This window comes from Sciurus carolinensis, chromosome 2, assembly GCF_902686445.1.
Source record: "Sciurus carolinensis chromosome 2, mSciCar1.2, whole genome shotgun sequence".
In the NCBI taxonomy this organism is placed as follows: domain Eukaryota; kingdom Metazoa; phylum Chordata; class Mammalia; order Rodentia; family Sciuridae; genus Sciurus; species Sciurus carolinensis.
Window position 1 is genome coordinate 13,945,555 of NC_062214.1, and position 20,252 is coordinate 13,965,806.

The 20,252-nt window shown below is 44.6% G+C and overlaps 2 protein-coding genes across 2 annotated transcripts; both read left to right on the plus strand.

Annotated features, from left to right (window-relative positions):
- The first annotated feature begins 655 nt into the window (after positions 1 to 655).
- On the plus strand, positions 656 to 8,379 carry Wfdc8 (WAP four-disulfide core domain 8). Its single transcript, XM_047542288.1, has 6 exons — positions 656 to 788; positions 3,283 to 3,423; positions 4,674 to 4,841; positions 6,610 to 6,750; positions 7,620 to 7,762; positions 8,253 to 8,379. The coding sequence occupies exons 1-5, from the start codon at positions 701 to 703 to the stop codon at positions 7,757 to 7,759; spliced, it is 678 nt and encodes a 225-aa protein (XP_047398244.1). The 5' UTR covers positions 656 to 700; the 3' UTR covers positions 7,760 to 7,762; positions 8,253 to 8,379.
- Positions 8,380 to 13,003: 4,624 nt separating this feature from the next.
- Positions 13,004 to 18,888, plus strand: Eppin (epididymal peptidase inhibitor). The gene is made up of 4 exons (XM_047541127.1): positions 13,004 to 13,145; positions 14,557 to 14,688; positions 17,898 to 18,066; positions 18,591 to 18,888. The coding sequence occupies exons 1-4, from the start codon at positions 13,055 to 13,057 to the stop codon at positions 18,610 to 18,612; spliced, it is 414 nt and encodes a 137-aa protein (XP_047397083.1). The 5' UTR covers positions 13,004 to 13,054; the 3' UTR covers positions 18,613 to 18,888.
- The last annotated feature ends 1,364 nt before the right edge of the window (positions 18,889 to 20,252 follow it).

A 20,252-nucleotide genomic window follows, 5' to 3' on the forward strand; every position in this document is an offset into this window, starting at 1 on the left:
CGCAGTTCAACAAAATCAAAGGTGGGTTCAGCACAGCTGCCGCCATTTGGCTTTGGGAGACAGTCTTTCAGGCTGAGGGTTGGATGCAGAGTTAGTGTCAGCTGAGGTCATCACTACTGTGGATTCTGAACCACAGAAAGCCATGCCTGCTCATCACCCTAAGCTCTCCAAACCCTCCCCTGCTTGTTCTCCCCAAATTATTTCCCTAGCTTTTCCCAAAATATGTCTTCCAGTGTTTTTGTTTTTGTTTTTTTAATTTATGAGTGAACTTGACAGGAAAGGACCAGTGAGGACACTGTTGCAGTCTTCGGGAAGAGACAATGAAGCCAGGTACAATAAAGAGGAGAGAAGGTTGGTTTTAAGGAGACTGAGGAGCCAAAATTGGCTAAAATCCACGATGGACAGGATGCGGGGATGATGGAGGAGGAACAAGTGTCTAGATTCTGACAACAACTATTGATGCCGATATCAAGATGGGGAACAGAGTAGGGAGGTGCTACTCTTCCAGTGTCAGGAAAGACACCTAGTTCTGTTTTAAACATGTTAGAACAGTTACCCATGAGTCTGCCCCAATAATTTTTCCCAGGCAGTTGAAAAGAAGGAACTCTATCTTGGAATAGAGGATGGATCTGGAGTGAGAGATGGGCATCAGACAGGACTGTGGAAGTGGATGTGATCACCCAGGAAGTACATTCTAGTAATGTCATGGGAGCAGAACTCTGGGGAGCATCTCCAACAAATGCAGAAGAACCCCTGGGGTGTATCAGGAAGGAGGCTGTACACACAGGGTAAGTGGCTAAGATGAGCTGGCCAGGGAGGAAGGGGGTTCTATTCTAAGTAAGCACTCCAGCTAATATCAGGAGAGGATCTCAATGCCTGAAACCCAAACAAAAGTTTAAATGGCTGCTGGAAGCAGGAAAATCAACCCTAGTGAGATGTGTGGTCTCACTTCATAATCCCAAGCTTCCCTTTCTGTTTCTCTTTACCCCTTTGAGGTATTCATATTTAATTTACCAAACTTTTTCTGTGCCCAAAACTTCAGCAATGGCCCCCAAGTGGTAGCTTATTCCACAGTGCCCACCAGCCTGCCTCAGGATCACCCAGGGGTGGGGTTTAAAATTGGGATCAGTAGGTCTTACTTTCTAGAGATTCTGATTCAGTCCAGAGTCCTTATTTACTGAAAGATGCATAGATAATTTTGAGGTACACTCCAGATTGGGAACCATATACTCTTCTTAGCTTTGAACCATCCTTGGAGAATACATTTAGAGAGATGTGAAAGGTAAGAAGTATAGCTGTACTAAAATTTTCAGTGGCCAGTCCTTGGGGAAGATGTGGGACTTCTGAGGTGAGTCCCGAATTTTATTTAAGCCTATGAAATCAAGAGGGTGGTATTAATGACAAATATGGTCCTTTGAATTCTAAACTTCTGTAACTGCAAGATTCAGTGCTATCTAAAAAGACCATATCTCTCTGATTAGATTCCACTGGAGAAATGCTCAATATATAGCACTGGGGCACTGAAGTAGCTCTCTATTGCTGCAGAAGACACCTGGAGGTCAGAAGTCTGGCCTGGCACATCTGGGTTTTCTGCTCTGATTCTCATCAGACTGAGATCAAAGTGTCAGAAAGGGCTGCAGTTCTCATTTGGGACTCAGGGTCCTCTCCCCAGGTTCACCAATTGTCAGCACAACCCTTTTCTTACAATTTTAGGATGGAGGCTCCTATGTCCTTACTGGTTGTCAACTTCTAGAGGCCACTTCGCTTATTGGCATTGGACCTCTACCAAGTTCAGAGCTACCAATCATGATGGATCCTCCTCACAGTTTTAATCTCTATGACCTTTTCACTACCAACCAAAACATTCCTCTTTTAAAGGACCCAACTGACTGGGTCTGACCCACTTGGATAATCTCTTAGGGTTAACTAACGTTGAACTTCAACTATGTAAGAAATCCCATGAAAACCACGCTGGACACAAGAAATCACATAAGGGAATTTATTAAGCAAACAGTGTCTCCCTGCAGGGTAAGAAGAAAATGAGAGGAAAAGAGAAAGGAAAAGAAAAGGGCATGCACTAGAGAGAGTGGAAAGCCAAGAGGATAGAGAAAAGTGTGTAAGACAGACAGAAGAAGAATGGAAAAAGATGGCGGGGAAGCTACAGTAAAACAGTTGAATTCCGCCGGGCTAGCAGAGGACCAATATCAGAGAAGGATACTTGCAAACTGACTGATGAACCAATAGCTAGCCAGGATGTTCACAGATTGACAAGTGGTTGGGAGGCGGGGAAAATTACTGCACCTGATGGGCAGGGGAGCAGCTTTACATTACAAACTACACATGCAAAATCCCTCCACAGCAGTGCCTGGATTAGGGTTTGATTCAGTAACCAGAGGACAGGAATCTTAGGGAAGCAACTGTGGGAATCTGCCTCTTGCAAGCACTTAAATCAGGATGCACACTTATCCCTAAGAAGAGAGTAAGCAACCACACTTCTGCAGAACTCTTACTAGGCACTGTGATCAGTGTATTATGAACATCATCCTATTTAATTCCTATAAATGATCTGCACAGTAGGGATTGCCATTCCCATTTTGCAGATAGGACATTTATGAATCAGACAAAGGAAGACGCTTTCAGCTGCTTAGTGTTGGAACCAGGCTGCCCAGCGAGATCAGTCTGCCAGTGGTGCTCCTCCCCCTCCACCATTTCTTCCCCTCGTGGAGGTAACTCAGAATTCGCACCATCGAACGCAGATTGGTCTTGAGTTCACAAGAAGTCAAGGGACCAACATGAGGACTCCTGACACCTATTTCCATGATGTGTTCACTACTCTTTACTAATTTCCTCTATTGCCTAAGATGCTGGAGACAGAGGAATTAAGCCTTAAAGTAACAGGTTTTGGGACTGGGGATATAGCTCAGTTGGTAGAGTGCTTGCCTTGCAAGCATAAGGCCCTGGGTTCAATCCCCAGCATCTCAAAAAGAAATATATATATATATCAGGTTTCAAAAAGAGTAGGGAGCTCTTCAATTGAAGGCAAGGGCCCTTGTCCTTACCAATTTCCTGCTTTTGGAATCTGAGATGCTTTTCCTTCAGTTCTACCTGATTCAGCTCCATCTAAATGGGCCAAGAGGGTGAGAGATAGCCATGGAACCTTATATATAAGCGAAACGAGAACTGGGAATTGAAGGTAGAGGACTGAGAGATTTTCATTAATTGCCTTTGCCATGGTAGAAGAGATTCTCCAGGAATGTGAATTTGGACAATTTTTTCTTGCAGCAAAACCTGGAGTGTGCCCCAAAGACAGGCTCCTCTGTAACACCACCATTCCGGGCTCATGCAGAATGGATTTCAACTGCGAAGACTACCTGAAGTGCTGCACTTTTGCCTGCGAGAAGAAGTGCATGGATCCTTATGAAGGTAGTGGCATCCAGGCTGAGGCAGAGGTGACTTCTGGGTCCCCCACGTCTTACTCCGTTCAGACTGGCTGAATAATTCCCTTGGATGGCAAGATAAAGAGGCCTGAGTTTGTACTTTTCTCACTCTCCAATTTAACTCTCGCCCTCAAGTTCAAATCATGTCTAGACATTAGACATGGTGGCCGTCAACTAGATAATATGGATGTTCATCTTCTCTGGTTCAACATTCATCTTTCATAATTAATACTTGGTGTGCTCACTAGGTGCTGAGAAACTCTTGTTGGCCTTGTAACAAAAATCAAACCTCAGTTAACTTAGATGCTGGTGCTCTTTTCAGGCTCTTGGTCTTTTCAAGGAGGTTTTCTGATAACTCTTAAGTATTCCTATGCCATCTTGTATGTATAAGAGTGTGTACTTTTTGCAGAGATTCATTCATTCATTCAAATGGTATTTATGGTCAGTACCCTTTGGCCAAGACTCCCAGGAACATACCTGGAGCTAAACAAGTTGGGTTTATTACTCATTACAGTGAGAGAGACCATGTGGCATTTCAGTAAGCAACTGTTAGAATGTATTACAGGATTTGGTCTTTGGGTGATTTGGGGGAGGGCTTTAGATTAAGTACTATTGGAAAGTGGGGGCAAAGCTATGGCTGAGTCCTCAGCGAATATTATCCACAGAGGGAGCAGACAGAGTGAGGAGAAGACTCTAACCGGCAGAGAAACCCAAGTCACTCATGTTAGGTGGAAGAGGGAGGTGTTTGGTATTTTGTCAGTTTCACAGCTATCTTGCTTTCTGTCTCACTTTATCATGGTCTTAGAGTGGCCTCATCTGGTCCCGTGAGATGTTTTATGTCAACAGGGGAACACAACAGCTTAGCAGCATAAGTTAGTTTTCCAACATCAGGGACTGTTTTTCCTTCCTATGTATCAGGCAGTTTGTTAGGCACTTTGGATATAGTTGCTGAACAGGTCTTGCCCTCTGGAAGCTCAAAGCAGTGGAGAAGAAAGATCAGTTCCAAAGTATCTTTATATGCCCTTCGGAATCGCCTTTGCAAGAAAGAAGTGATGTGCAGAGCCCCTACTCAGTGGAAAGTATTAGTAGTGGAGCTGGGACTAGAACCTATGTTTCCTTGACCGTGACTTTTTCTATGACTTGGTTGACAACACCATGAACTATGACCGTCTGGGGATCTTATCCCTTCCTTTTATCTCTCTTTTATGTTCTTCCCTCTTTTCTTCCTGACCTCAGAACCCTGCATGCTACCCTTTAAAAGAGGAAACTGCCTCACTGAAGTGCAGCGCTGGTATTATGACTTCAAACAACATAGCTGTAGAGCCTTTACGTACAGTGGCTGCCGTGGGAACTCCAACAACTTCCTCAGCCGGAGTGATTGCATGAAGGCCTGCAAGTTCATTGGTGAGACCCAGATCCCTGGCAGTGTGAGGGCTAGTTTCCACAGAAACAGATTGCCAGCATGGTTGTAGCTTAAATTACCTTGGCTTAAGCCATAGCTCTGTCACTTACTGGCTGGGAGGTCTTGGGCCAATTGTCTGCCTTTATGAACCTATTTTCTTGTCTATAAAATGGGGATAATAATAGTATTCATCTAATGGAGTGGAACCTAGAAATGACATAGTCCACATAAAGCTCACAAATTTTGGCTCATGGGACCTGAAAGTCAGGCCTTGGAGAAAGATATTTCTTCATCACATCAATCTATTTAAGCACCACCTGAGGTGAGGCATAGATAGGCCAGTCTGGAATCCCAAGAAGTAAGTATAGACACTGAAGGTGGAGAATAGGGCGAGGTGCAGGTGAGAGCTATGGGTTTACCCTTTGGTAGAATAATCATCACTAGTAATGTTGGGAGGCAGAGTCCTACCAAATTTATGCAGTGAATGACCTGGAATAAAACCCTGCTTTTCCCACTTACTGCAAGGTTTTTGGCCTGTTTGAGTTTCAGTTTTCTCCTCTATGAAATTGAAATAGTAGCAAACACCTCACCAAATTTCTGGCAGGATGACGTGTGATCAAAGACACCAAAACTTGACATGGTGGCTTGTCCAGTGGCATGGACTCACTAATTGGTACCCATTAAGAGAGATGGTGATCATTCATCAAGATGCAGCCTTATGTGGTTTACAAGGCAGGACTAGAATTCCAACCTCAGATTCTGTGAGACAGGCTGAGGAAAATACCATCACCACCAACCCAGATGAGGAACAGAACCAGAGAGGTCAAGTTAGTTGCCTAAGCACCCATGTTCCGTCAGGAGCAGAGTAATTTTAACTCCTCAGGCCCCGTGTGCCTGAATGACCAATGAAGTCTTGGAGTCTGTCTTGATGAATTTAGAACCAAATGCTTCCTTGTGTGGGAGGCTCCAAGGAGCCATGGTACTATGAACAGGAGCTTGGTCTTTTCTCCCCAGAGCAGCAGGAAGAGGCCATGGGAATGGGCTTGGGCTGGTTTATGGGAAATTTAGGTCTGCACTCAGAGGTGACTTGTACTTCTAAGAGTTGAACACATTATTGTCCATCTGACCTGAGATAGAAGGAAAAGAAAAAGAAAAATCCCCACCATAGAATTTGCAGCCAGCTGAGAACAACAGGACACCCATATAAAATCCTAAAGAATCGATTTAAATACCATCTATGTCCCGATGACCTACAAAGTAGTATCTACGGCCCGAATCTGAGAGCGGCTGCTACCCTGACAAGCTGCCGTCTTCTCAACCGGGTCATTACAATAGCCTACCAAAAGGCCTCTCGACCTCTGTGCTGACCTTTCTGTAACCTATTGTCCGCACGACAGCCCCAACGGTCCTTCCAAAACACAAGCCAGATCCCGTCACCGTCGAGGACACTACAGTCGTCCCCACTTCATTCAAAATAAAGCCAAATCCCTTAAACTGGCTAATCTTGATTTGTGTGAACTTGACATAATTACCCCTCTTTTATAGAGAAGGGTGCTGTCACTTATTTAGTGACAGGACTGAGACTTTATGTTGGGCTTCAGATGCCAAGCTCAGTCTTCTTTCTACCACATTCCAGGATGTGGTGAGGGGACGGACAGGGTAAAGTGACCCGAGTTGCAGAGATGCTAGTTTGGACAGGAAGGACAAGCAGTTTGAAGGGTGGCGGGATGGGAAGGGACCTGCCGGAGCTCACATCTACTCCTATTTCAGTCAAGGAAGGGCAGTGTCCGCTCTTCCCTTACACCTCTCGCATGGAGTGTCCAGAGCCGTGTAAGAGTGACATGGATTGCCTTGAGAAGGAAAAATGCTGTGACTCCAGGTGTGGCTTTGTTTGCGCCAGTGCCTGGAAAGGTAAGGCCCGGGGGACACCTCTGGACAGGTAAGGCCCGGGGGACACCTCTCAAAGTCTACTGAGCGCGGGTCAAGAACGCGATGGTAGCCCATGAAACAGGGTCTCTTGAACCTCAGATGCCCCTGGGATTGACCCTGGAGGTATTTGAAGAGCTTTCACCTTTCAGTGGCTCTCATGTTGACCTCCTGACCCCTGGACATTATTGTGCTCTTCTTCAAAGCCATGACCACACATGGTTGTCACTCTCTATTCTTCCCCAAGAAAACATTTGTTAGGAATCTCATTCTTCCATGACCTGCAAAGTGACACTGTCCCTGGATTCACATACATACAAATTCTTAACCACTAGGTATATTCCTGATAAGTCACATCCTGGAAGAGGGGCTGGGGGAAAACTGGTGGCAAATGCTTTGGGAGTAGAAGCCAACTCTCCAGCTTCAAAGGCTGGAGGTACCAATTTCCCCCTGTAGACCCAGGGATTGGTAGTGTCCGGAGGTACCCACCGTGGGGTAGCAAGAGTGAAAGGCTTTTCAACTGACTTCAACTTTTCGAGGTGCTGTCTGCATGACTTGGTCATCTCACTTCCCCTAGATGATCCTCAATTCCTATCATTTATAAGACAAGGATGTTCTGGATCCACCCAAACCCATTAATTCTGAAGGGGGTACAGGAATCTTCTCAGGTTGCACAAGCCTGAGATGATGCTCCTCAAGTTTTTAGCCAAGGGAGTGCCTCCTCTTCTCAGTTGTGGAAAGGGAAGGGGCTTGATCAGAACAAAATCCTTCATGGGTTTCCCAAGAGTCCCCAAATTTGTGTCTAATTATGATGGAGTATTTGAAGGTCAAGTGTCTTATTTTACCCCGTGAAGTCAAACCAGGTTTTTGCCCACCTAAGCCTCAGACGTGTGGCAGGATTAATAAACCCAGGTGCCTGCAGGACAGCGATTGTCCAGCGGGGGAGAAGTGCTGCTCTCGCTGTGGACTGATGTGCTTGGAACCCAAAAAATGAAAAGTAAGTGGGAAATATTCTCCTCCAAATATTAATTATGAATAAGCAGAATAAAGAGCTGTTTTACTCATCTTGGGCCACCTACCTTGTCATAAGTACAACAGTATTAATAGGGTTATTATATATCATATCATGTAGGAGTTTTATATGTAATCATTTTGTATAGAATCATGTCATTGGAAAATGATGATAAATTTGGCTCTTCTTTTCTCCATGATTTTGTTTTGTTGTCTTATATTGTGTCGAATCTCTGAAATAATGTTGAAAATAGAGGCAGCGAGGGCCTGAGGTGCAGCTGCGTGGCAGACCACGTGCTTAGCACATGCAAGATTCTGGGATCAATCCCCACTGTCAAAAAGACAAAAAAGGAAAATAAAGGCAATTGCGTCTATCTCCTTATTTTAAAGTCAATGGCTCCTGCTATATAAAAAATGTGATAAATAGGTCTATGGCACTTAATTCCCCTTTTAAGATTTTTTCTTCTCTATTTCAGTTGCTACTGGAAAGGACACGATCTGAATTTTATCAAATACCTTTTAAGCATTCAATCATATAACGATTTTTCTCTTATAATTTGTTGGCATAACACCTTATTAAGTTGTTGTATGTTGAACCATCTTGCACTAACTTTAATCATATTGCTAATATATTTGCAGTTGTTTACTGTGGCTCTTTTGGCAAAGAGCGCATTTAAAATTTTCACATCTCTAGTCAAAATAAAAATAAGTGCTTGTTTGTGTGTGTGTTTGTTACTGTTCAGGTCATGGTACTTTCAAAAAAACTTGCACAGGCAAAAATCAAAGTGGATCAAAGATCCAGGGCTTAGGCCAGAAACTTTGCAACTAGAAGAAAATATAGAATCAACACTCAAACATATAGGTATAGGAATTAGCTTCCTTAATAAGACTTAATAAGCTCAAGAAATAAAGCCAAGAATCATTAAGTGGGAGGGCATCAAATGAAAAATCTTCTGCGCAGCACAGAAAATAAGAGTAAGAAGAAAAAGCCTATAGAATGGGAGGAAATCTTTGCCAGCTAGTCTTTAGACAGAGGTTAATAGAATGTATCAAGAACATAACTCAACACACACAAAAAAAGAAACCAAATAATCCAATCAACAAATGGGCAAAGGTACTAAACAGACATTTCCCAAAAGACAAAATAGAAATTGCCAACAAATACATGAAAAAATGTTCAACATACTTAGTGATCAGAAAAATGCAAATCAAAACTACACGGAGATTTCTTCTCATCCTAATTAGAGAGGTAAGAAATACAAATAATAAAAAACACTGGTAAGGACGCAAGGGAACACTTATACATTTTTGGCAGGATTGCAAATTAGTACAATTAGTACAATCCCTGAGGATATATATCAGTATCGAGATTCCTCAAAAGACTCAGAGTGGAAACACCACGTGACCCAGATACCCCACTCCTTACTATTTATCCAAAAGAATTCAGATCAAGATACAATAGCCATACATGCACATCAAAGTTTACAGCAGAAAAATTCACAATAGCCAAGTTATGGAATCAGCCAGGTGTCCATCAGCAGATGAATGGATTAAGAAAATGTGGTATATATACAAAATTGGGTTTTACACGGCCACAAAGAAGAATGGAATGGTGTCATTTGCTGGTAAATGGATGGAACTGGAGGACATTATGATAAGTGAAAAGAGTCAGACTCAAAAAGTCAGGGTTGAATGTTTTCTCTTATATGCAGAAGCTAGAAAGAAAAAAAAGAAAGAGTAAAAATGGATTTCACAAAAGCAGAAGCAAGACCAGTAGAATAAAGGGGACCAGGGGAAGGGAGAGGAAGAAGAAAGGGGCTGAAGTAGGGAATTAAATGGACCAAATTATGCTATGTGTACGTACAAATATATCAATCACAATGAATCCCACTTTTCTGCATAATTATTATATACCAATGTTTTAAAATAGAAGGGAAATCAGTTGAGTTAGAGGAAGGGGATCAAGGGAGGTAGGGAAAGGGGAGGTACTGGGGAATTAAATTATGTCATGTACATGTATGACTGTCACCATGAATACAACTATTATTTATAATTATAATGCACGAATAAAAAATTGTAGAAACTTGACCTATGATGTTTATTACAGATTATATTTGCTGAAAAACAAAAAAAAAATGTAGAAATTTGGATAGAAAACTGTGGGAAACTTACATACTTTTTCTGTAATCTGAAACTTTTTGATAATATATAAATTCTCTGTTTGAAGTCTGTAGCCAATATTCCACTCCAAAGCATCTAGATCAGGTTTCTTCTATTTTAGTAATTCTTAAATATTTCACCTTACAATTTGTGCAGGTTCTCTACCTTCTCCTCTGTGAATTCGAGTCTTTTGTATCTTCCTAAAATTGATGCATTTCTCTGTATTTTAAAATGTATTATTTTAGAGTAATATAAATTAATCTCTAGATAATGATTTTCACATCATTAAATTTGGTTAATGTTCACTCTCCAATAATCATGTCACCACCTACCCATCTACCCACCCGTCATTCAATCCATTTATTCACTGTGCATCTAGGTACCCAATCCCCATTCACCATTCCTCTGTTGACGTACCTTTCAACCTAATTCTCTATTCACCCATATATCCATCCCTTTACCCTTCTTTCTCATCTTACTTTTACCAATGTAGTTGTCCATTTTATGTCCAGCCTTTAATCCATCTGCTTATTATTTACCTCACTCTTCCTCTTTTTAGAGTGAGCATGCACACACACACACACACACACACACACACACATATACACACACACACATTCCTTCATATACATCAACATACTTATCATCATTGGCAGGTGGGTGAGTAGATTAGTACCCACCTTCCAATCAAACAGCTTCCATCAATATACCATCTATCTTATATTCAATCCAACCCACTTCACCCAGTTATTCATCCATCCATCCACAATCCTTGCATTCACATACCCGACTATCCATGCTTCCCTCATCTCTTCCTACTCGTCCAACCACCTTCATGATATGCTGTCCACTGGGGGACACACATCAACATGCATATTCATCATTTCTATACTGATCTCCTCCATCCACCTGCCAATCCACACACCTATCCAAACACCCACCAATTCTCAACATATCCTCCTTATTCATGATAGGCTGTCCATTGGTGGACACATATCTGCCTCCACACCTGCCAATTCCTCACCTACCTCGCTCATACAGGAGAATGTACTAAGTGTTTATTCTGTAACTCTTCATGTTCTAAGGAAGAGGTTCTAGATACAGATCTGTTTCATGGACCTCAGAGCTTCTTTGGGGAAATAAGCATGCGACTCGGCAATTCAACTAGAGGCACTTGGAACAACACTGAAAGACACTGGCAGGAAATCAACCCAGTGCTAAAGCAGGAGAGGCCAGTAGGATTTGGCATGAAGTCAGAATTCATGCAGAAGTCAAACTGGGACAGAGATAGGGCCATGACCCTAAATGAGAATAGATGAAGGAAGAGAGGAAAAGACCCAGGTGGGTCCTTACCCAGCTCTCTTCAAGAAAGTAGATGTTAGAAGGGGCCCAAACCGTGATTCATTCCAGAACTCAAAGACACAAATTTCATGTTACCTGCTTAAAAAGTGAGTCCCATGGGTTGGCCCGGAAATTAGATGAGACAGAATGTGATAGAACCGCCAGAAAGAGTTAACTTATCTTCAAGAAAATTTAGAGAATAAAGTAGCCTTAACTGGGGCCCTGGGAGCCATTTGGAAATGTATTGATGCTGATTCTTCAGCCTCTGTCTGTACTCAAGATTTCACTCATTCCCTTTGGACATTCTTCCTTACCGCAAGTCCACAATAAAATATTATATCCACAGCATCATCAGAAATTCCCTAATGGCCTCTGGCAAGAACTTACATGCTCAGCTCCCTCTCAGCCTCATCTCTGACACTCATGTACTGGATGACATTCAGTCAGCACCCTCGCTTCTCGGGCCCTTATGATTCCTAACGATAACGCAAAGCAATGGAGCCTGGTGGTCCCTTGGAGTCCTGCCGCCCAGATATTCCATGTTTTCCCTCTCCCCTGGGCTGAATTTGGTAGAGGCAGAAAAAGAGGGACAGGACTGCCTAGCACTTCTTGATTGTTCACTAGAAATTCTATTCCCTAGTCTCTTTGTGGAATTTTCCTTGAGACTGCAAAGTTGGTGGGATGGGATTCCCAGGGGAGCTCTGCTGTGATCCTAAATTTTGTAACCATAACAGTTACTCATTGACGATAAGGCTGGCTTTTTCTGACTTTTCTCTGTTACATAAAAGAATTTTGAGAACAATGGTTGGCATGATAGGGCAGCACATTGTCAGGAAAGAAACCTATCTGTAGGGAACCCTACTGATAGCATGCACTCTCTGAAGGGTGTCTCTCCTCCTGCCCGCCCTGGTTGGGTGGCGATGAATTTGTGGCTTCAGGAAAGCAGCTTGAGTTCTCCGGCACCCTCTCTCCAATAGCTCAGCTAGAATCCAGCAACGCTGCTGTGTTCTTGAACTTCATTCAGTTATAGTCCCTCAGGAAGTTCTGTTCATTTTGTAGCTTCTCCTCAGATGACAAGGAGTTTGCATCAGATGGCAGAGGCTCCCAGCAAGCTCCTGTTCTCAAAGCAACACACTGTGACACACGCTATCTGAAGACTCTAATCAGCCTGATTCCTCCCCAGCACCCTGCTCTGTGGCAACATCTTTGCTCTTTGGCTTTAGTCAAATATGAATGACCCAAAGAGAAGGGAAGGGGGGGATGGTGGGAAGAAGCTGTGGGAGAGGGAGAACGGAACACAGAGACCGGGGGACACCCACAGATAAAGAGCAAGAGTTAGACGTAGGTACAGGGAGGCACGAAGAAACAGATACACAGAGATGAATGGGGACACTGTCAGAGGTGAGCAGAGGGGCACACTGGTTAGCGCAAGTGTGCAAGGGAAAGTGGATGAGAAGGAGGGCATGGCACACTCCCCGAGTTTCCTGAGGTAGCCGGGAAAGGGTGAGGGAGCTCTGCCCACTCCCCTGCTTGACCCGAGGGCTCAGCCCCGTGCAGCCCAGGGCTTAAGGATCATCCAATAAGAGACCCTTTCCCCAGAGCTGTGGGCTGCCGATGCCAGTTAGTCCCATTTATGACCTCGGGAACTTGGTGTTCCTGACAAGAAAGGGGTGGCTGGCTTTTCTCCAGTTCTCATATCCAAGGTAGTGGCCACCGAAGGAATAGGCTGGCCCAACGGTCAGACATTTGCACGTTCTGGAACCATCCTCTCTTCAGAATGGAGTCTTCTGGACTTTTGAGTATCCTGGTACTATTCATCCTCTTTGTGAATATCCAGGGACCTGGTCTAAGTGACTGGTTCTTTCCCAGTAAGTATCGGGCCTCTGTTCTTGTCCTGGACAGAGAGAAGTTTGCTGGGAGGAAGGAACCAGGAACAGTCCCTCAGATGTGGGATGCTTCCTCCATCTTAGCGCTGGTCCTGAGTTGGGAGAGGAGGGAGCTAATTAGAAGATCTCTTCTGTGAATGCAGGAACCCAGACCGGGCAGTTCTTGAGGCAGGGGTTGGTGGGGTGGATAATGGGATCTAGCAATTTTGGGAGGGGTTATAGAAACCTGGGCAAACTGAGGGTCCTTCCCTCGCTCACAAGAAAAATAGATTTTTTTCTCAGAATGCTATCTCAATCTTCTGTTTCTTTTCAATGTAGTCCTATGAAGTGTCTTTACATTCCTAGAGGGTTTGACTTTGGAATAAGAATAGCTGGGAGTCCCTTTAAATGTAAGACACTAATACTCCACGGATATATAAATAATAAGGACAATTGTTAGCATTTTCTGAACACTCAGAAAATGGGGATTTCTGAGTAGAGATTTTTAAAGAGAAAAGCATTCTGGAGTCATACTTAGAGGTTGAATCCTTACAGCCATATAACCTTGTGCAAATTATATAAATTTCATATGCTTCGGTTTCCTTATCTGTAAAATGGGGATAATAGTAGAACTGACCTCACAGAGCTGCTGCGGAAATTAAATGAGGTGATACGCTGTAAATACTTGGACGAGTGTGTGGCTTGTGGCAAATACTTACCACAACTGTGCCTCCATTACTACTATGATTGGAGCTTTACACTCTTGGTCTCATTTCTTCCTCAAACTCCCTAAGGCCAAAACCATCTTACAAATAAAATGCAGAGAATAGTTTCAGAGAGGGTCAGCGGCAGACCCGTGTTAGAATTCAAAACCCAAACTGACTCCAGAGTGCGACAAATCACGGTAAAATGTCGCCCCCTAGAGGAACTCGCAAACCCGGCCTCCTCAGCAAGTTAGAAACCAGATCAGCTGAAACCTGTGCCTCTGTTTGTGACAATTTTGCCCACAGGGGACATTTGCAATGTCTGAAGGCATTTTGATTGTTACAGTGGGGGAGGGGTGCACCTAATAAATTGAAGCCAAGGACACTGCTAAATGTCACATTTAGCAGGATGACCCCCCTCCCAACAAAGAATTCTCCAGCCCAAATGTCACCTGTGGTTGAGAAATTCTGCCTTCGAGGGACTGGCACAGGAAGCGGGATGAGGGGCCAGGGTGGGAAGGTAGAGATGAGGCGTGGTCTGGTAGGGGGCAGTGTGGGTTGGGCTGGGAGGTGCCCAGGGGGCACCCTGAGGAAGAGACTCCTGAAGGTACCGGAATGAGAGCAGATCTCCCTGGCCACCCAGAGTCAGATCTGGAAGAGGGTGGGCAGGGACCCTCCAAGTTCACCCTTGTAATTCGCTCCTCCCCCAGGAAAATGTCCCAGAGTCAGAGAGCAATGTGAATTCAGAGAGAGGGACCTGTGTACGAGGGACAGACAGTGCCCGTACAACAAGAAGTGCTGCGTCTTCAGCTGTGGGAAAAAATGCATAGACCTCCAACAAGGTAACCTTCAGAGCCCGGGGACAGCCCAGCCCCACGCACACCCTCGCCTTCTGCCACCAGGTTGACTTGTGGAGGGCTGGTCTCTGGGCGGGATTGCTGGACATGGGAGAACTGGGATTGAGGTTTGTTACTGCTCCTAACATGGTGTATGACATGAATTATGCCCTGATCCTATCAGGTAACGTCTGGGCCTCAGTTTCCCCAAACAAATGATGGGTGGAGCAATGGGATTGCATCGGCTGGTTTCTTGGTCACTTTTCACCCTTATGATTTTCTGAGTCCTCAGATGGTCCTTGTTGTCCTAATATATACCAATGCTGTTTGTTGCTGCAAGTAACAAATTAAGAATTTTCTTTCCTCTTTTTCCCTTCTCAGTATTGAGTATTGGACCCAGGGCACTCGACCACTAAAATACCTCTGAAATTCTAAAAAACATCTCCAGTCCCCCACCCCATTTTGAGACAGGGTCCTGCTAAGTTGCCCAGGTTGACCTCAAACTTGCAATCCTCCCACCTCAGCCTCCCAAGTTGCTGGGATTACAGGAGGGTGCCACAACGTATCTTTAAATTAAGCAACGTATCTTTTCTATGTTTTTGCTCCTGAACAACAGCCTCTTGACCTATATAAACTTTGCACCAGGAAACATCTGCTGACTTCTCCAGACCAGAAGGGTTTTCCTCTCCATCTCCCTGGGTTCCCCAAAAGACTATCAAGGATTCTTTAGTCATTCATTTAGTTAATATTTACTGAGTGCCCCTGAGATTCATTGTATTGATCCATTTTGCATCACTCTAAGGAAATGCCTGAGGCAGGCTAACTTTATAAATAAAAGAGGTCTGTTTAATTCACAGTTGGAGGCTGAGTCCAAACAGCATGGCACAGGCTCTGGCAAGAATCCCATGGCAGATGTGGAGCACCTGAGAGAGAGAGAGAGAAATCACATCGCCATTGCCAACAGAGGCCCAAATAGAGACTGCAGTCCCTTCAAGGCACACTGGCAATTGACCCAAGGACCTATCACTAGGTCTCACCTTTTAAAGGCATCACCACCCTCTCGACACCACCATCTTGGTGACCAAGATTCTAACACATGCACCCTTGGGGGCACACACTTAAACCATTTGCAAACCAGAGTACCCATAATAGGATCTAACCTGCTCATGGTGGGCTGGGAGGATAGGAAGAGCTTCTGTGGGAAAGCAAACCTGGGGTTAAGATCCGAATGAAGGGTAATATTTTAGACAAAAAAAGAGGAGGGAAGGGTTTTTCAGGCACAGGGAATAGCACAAACAAAGGCTCAGAAAAGCAGAAAGTGAATAAGAACATGGCACAGGGAAAGAAGATCCTAGGTGTGAAAAGATCAAGCAATTCAGGCCTGGTGGGCCAGATTATAGTTTCATCTTGATCCTAAGAACCAAGGAAATGCATTGGGGAAGGACAGTGACATGCCCTGGTTTATGTGACACCTGCAGGGTGTGCTAGGGAAAGCGGAGGAATGGAGTGTGCTAAAGGGACTCGGGAGGAAAGAAAATGGTAGCCTGAGCTAGAGAGGTAGCTGGGGATGGGGTGTGCTTGAAAGCTATCAGGAGGCACAGGCCTCGACCATGCACGGCGAGCTGTTCATATGCCTTCAGGAGAGGGCTGCCCAGTTAAGATCTGAGCCCCAGGTTCAACCGGATTTTGAGCAAATCACAACTTTCCCTCTCTCTGCCTCAATTTCTTCAGATAACAAAGATTACTTTGAGGATCAAATAAATGGATGCTCCTGAAGTGCTTAGCGCGATGGCTGGCACATAGTAGCCACCCAATACCTACTAACTTAAATCATTTATCTTTCTTGACTGGGAAGTGCTAAACAGCAGACTGATTAGGCCTTTCCTTTGTCCTTAAAGTGTTAGCACACAGTGCTAAAGTGCCCAAGGAATTATGTACTCAGTTCAGGTCAGGAGACATTTGATTTTTATCCCCGACATTCCATAAAGTCCTACACTGTGTCAAACCACCTGCGAGGAACTGGAATTCCAAGATGAAATCAGACTCAGTCCCTGTTCAAGAGAAACTCACACTCTCAGGAATGAGCCTGAAGATATGAACGAACAGTAAAGGTAGACACAGAAGCAATGCAGACTTGGTTCCGGCACCTGGGATGTAGAATGGAGTCAGGAGAGACCTCACAGAGAAGTCGTTGTCTGAGAAAGGTTTTAAAGGGGATAGAAGTGTCAGGAGAGAGCAACAGTGGGCCTTGGAAGTGCAAAGGCGTGGGATAGCAGAGTACGCTGAATGTTGCTAAGCATGTAGCTCAAGGGGATACTGAGGCAGGGGAAGAGCCAGAGCCAGGAGCTGGAGCCAGAGGATGAAGGGCCTTGCGGGGGATGGGAAGAATTTGTCATGAAGTCAAGGTAGGTCTTACCTTGGCTTGGCCTTCAGATCTATCGGCTCCTTCTCCCTGGCATGAAGGATTAGTTGGAGAGGTCAGGATTAAGATGATTCAGTAGCCCTGGTGTGAGATGCTGAGGCTTAAGTTAAAGGGACTGGAAGAGAAGTGAGCTATTAGAAGGTAGAAACCAACAAGACTCAATGGCTTAGCTGTGAAGATTTGCCTTCATCGAATTCATAGTTTGGTTGGGACCTGTGTTCTTTGCTAGGGTTGCCAAAACAGAGTAGCATGGGTTGATGGCTTAAGCAACAGTAAAGTGTTGTCTTACAGTTCTGTGGGCTTGAAGTCCAAGGCCAATGTGCCAGCAGAGTCCGTTCCTTCTCAGGATTGTGGGGAAGAATTCTGTTCCATGCCTTTCTATTAACTTCTGGTGATTTCCTGGCCATCTTTGGTGTCCCCTGGTTTGTAGACACATCACTCTGATCTCTGCCTTCATGTTCCTGTGACCTTCTTCCTGTGCACGTGCCTATGTCCAGATCTACCCCTTTTTATAAGGATGCCATTCATATTGGATTAGGGGACTACTCTACTCCAATATGACATCATCTTAACTGATTACATCTGCCACGATCCTATCTCCAGGGATTCAGACACCTGCTCTGGGATCTCCCTGCAAATGTATGTAGCATAGCCACAGAGCCGGGCTCGCACAGTGAGACAGGGAAAGGAAGCACGTTCCTGTTCATTCAGGGTGATTGCTAAGGAGAACAATAACAGCTGTTTTGTTCTGGGCTGAGCACTCTGAGTTCTCAACTCTGGGGTCTCTCTGCAGACATATGCAATCTTCCAAAAGAAGCTGGTCCCTGCATGGCTTTGTTTCGTCGCTGGTGGTACAGTAAGAAAAACAATACCTGCTACAGCTTCGTGTATGGCGGCTGCCAGGGAAACAATAACAACTTCCAAACCAAAAGCATCTGCCAAAATACCTGCCAACAAAGAATGTGAGTCTTGGGGTCCCAGTCTCCCCTTGTCACCAAAGCCATACTGGGAGGTCTGCATATCGATTGATCCAGTCCAGGGTAGCTAAGTCCTTGATAGACCAGTGCCAACAGAACCAGCTTCAGTCAGGAGGGAAGATGGCACCTGGCAGAGAGGAGTCGGGGCTTTCTGGGAACCGAGGATGGGAAGGGACACGGAGGTGAATCAAAGCCAGCAAACATCAGGGGATTTAGGCAATCTGAAGGGAGGATGCGGTGGTGCCATTTCAGAGACCAACTAGAAAAGTCACGGAGCAGCCTCCCTCGCACTGGACACGTTGCCTGACCAATGGTTCCTTGCCATCAGTTTTCTCATTGCAGCTCTTTGCCAGCAAAACTATCTCATTCGTTTTTCCTTGAAAGAGACTAACAGCTCCCCAATGCACACCCAGTTTTATAATCTCCTCCTGTAAAAAGATGTATAAACATAGCCTCAAGCTTCAAAGCCCAAGACGCTCTGCTACTTTTCATACCTACATTCTCAACAGGCTTCCTTTCCTGAATGGATAAGGGTACCTGGGAGCAACCACCGGGATTTGGCTCCAGCTCCAGGCTCTATGTACCTGACCGATGCTCCAGGTTGACTCGCTGTTCCACGCTCGGCGCTGCAAGGTCTTAGTGCTTCCCAACAGTGAACCCCAGGATCTGCCTCTTCTTCCTCTATCTCTGCCTCTTTTCATGCATAATACCTTCCACTTGGATTCCATCTCTCTGCCTAACCTCCATCATCTCTAACTCTCAGAAATTCCTATTTACCCCTGTGCAGCTCCCAATTTTTTTTCAATAAAGTGCTTGGTTTCATCCTGCGCTTCTGAGGCTGAGTAATTCACATCTGCTTGGCATGTTACACTTTGCAGAGAATAAGAGATTGTTGAAGCTTCCAGTAACACCATTTGAGCAAGTGAGGACGATCAGAACCTTGAGAGCTGAGAGCTCCAGGGATATTGTTATTCTCCTCCATTTCTTTAAAAAAAAAAAAAAAAAAAGATGAAACTCTTAAGACAAGGGTCCAGGAATCATGTGAACCACGTAGAACATGCCTCCAAATCTCCATCTGCCTCCAGTGACGTGGAAGCTGAGGTGTTGATCCACTGGTTCCCACTGGATACCTGGGGCAACGAATCCCTCACTATCAGATAGTTCCACATGCAAGCTAAGGAAGCTCCTAGAGAGAGAAAAACCTTAGCAGAGAAGTAGGAACTCTGCCCCTTTGAAACAGGCAACTCTGTGTACCCTGGTTGTTATTTGGGAATAAGCAGGAATGCCACACCAGTACACACTACACTGTGGATGAACCTCTAAAACATCACACTACGGGACAGAAACCAAGAACGACAGTTGAGTCCATTTATGTAAAGTATTCAGAACAGGTAAATCTATAGATATTGGAAGCAGTTGCCAGGGGTTAGAGTGGGCTGGGGGGAACTAAGGAGGGACTGTTCATGGATCCAGGGTTTTAATTTAAAGTGACAAAAATGTTTTATCACCTTGGAATTAATGGAGGGAGTGGTCACACAATTCTAGGAATTTATAATAAAAGCCACTGGATTCTTCACCTTGAAATGGTTGGTTTTATGTGATGTGAAACCTACCTTGATTTAAAAAATGGATTAAGAAAAAAATGTTCTCTGGGACCGACTGTCTCTTGCAGCTGCAGGTGACACTGAAGGTAAGCCGAGAGCATGCTGGGTTGTGGCAACAGCAGTCCCCACTGCAACACACCGCTCACTCTCTCTACTGATGCTTCAAGACTTAAATTGATGCAGCAATTCAGGAACCAGCAGTAGAACATTCTTCAGGCTCTGCTGCTGTGGTGGGCTCTGAAACTATAACTGACATTTATTATTGCTTTCTTGAATCTCTTACTCTAATTTGCATCTGATATTAGAAGGTCTTGGGAGCTCTAGAATTCTTTCCTGCTTGCCCTAGACAGACACTCTGTAGACTCAGTTCAACTTGGAATTAATCTTTCCTAGCCACCCTTACTCACGGCAATATCTTTACTCTTTGACAATGGCTAAAGAAAAGGGGTTATGTGGGCACAGCTGCAGACACCTGTAATCCCAGCAACGTGGGAGACTGCAGGTGTGTAAGCAGGAAGCGGGTGCTGAGGCAGGAGGAGCCTGTTCTAGGCCAATTCGGGCAATTCA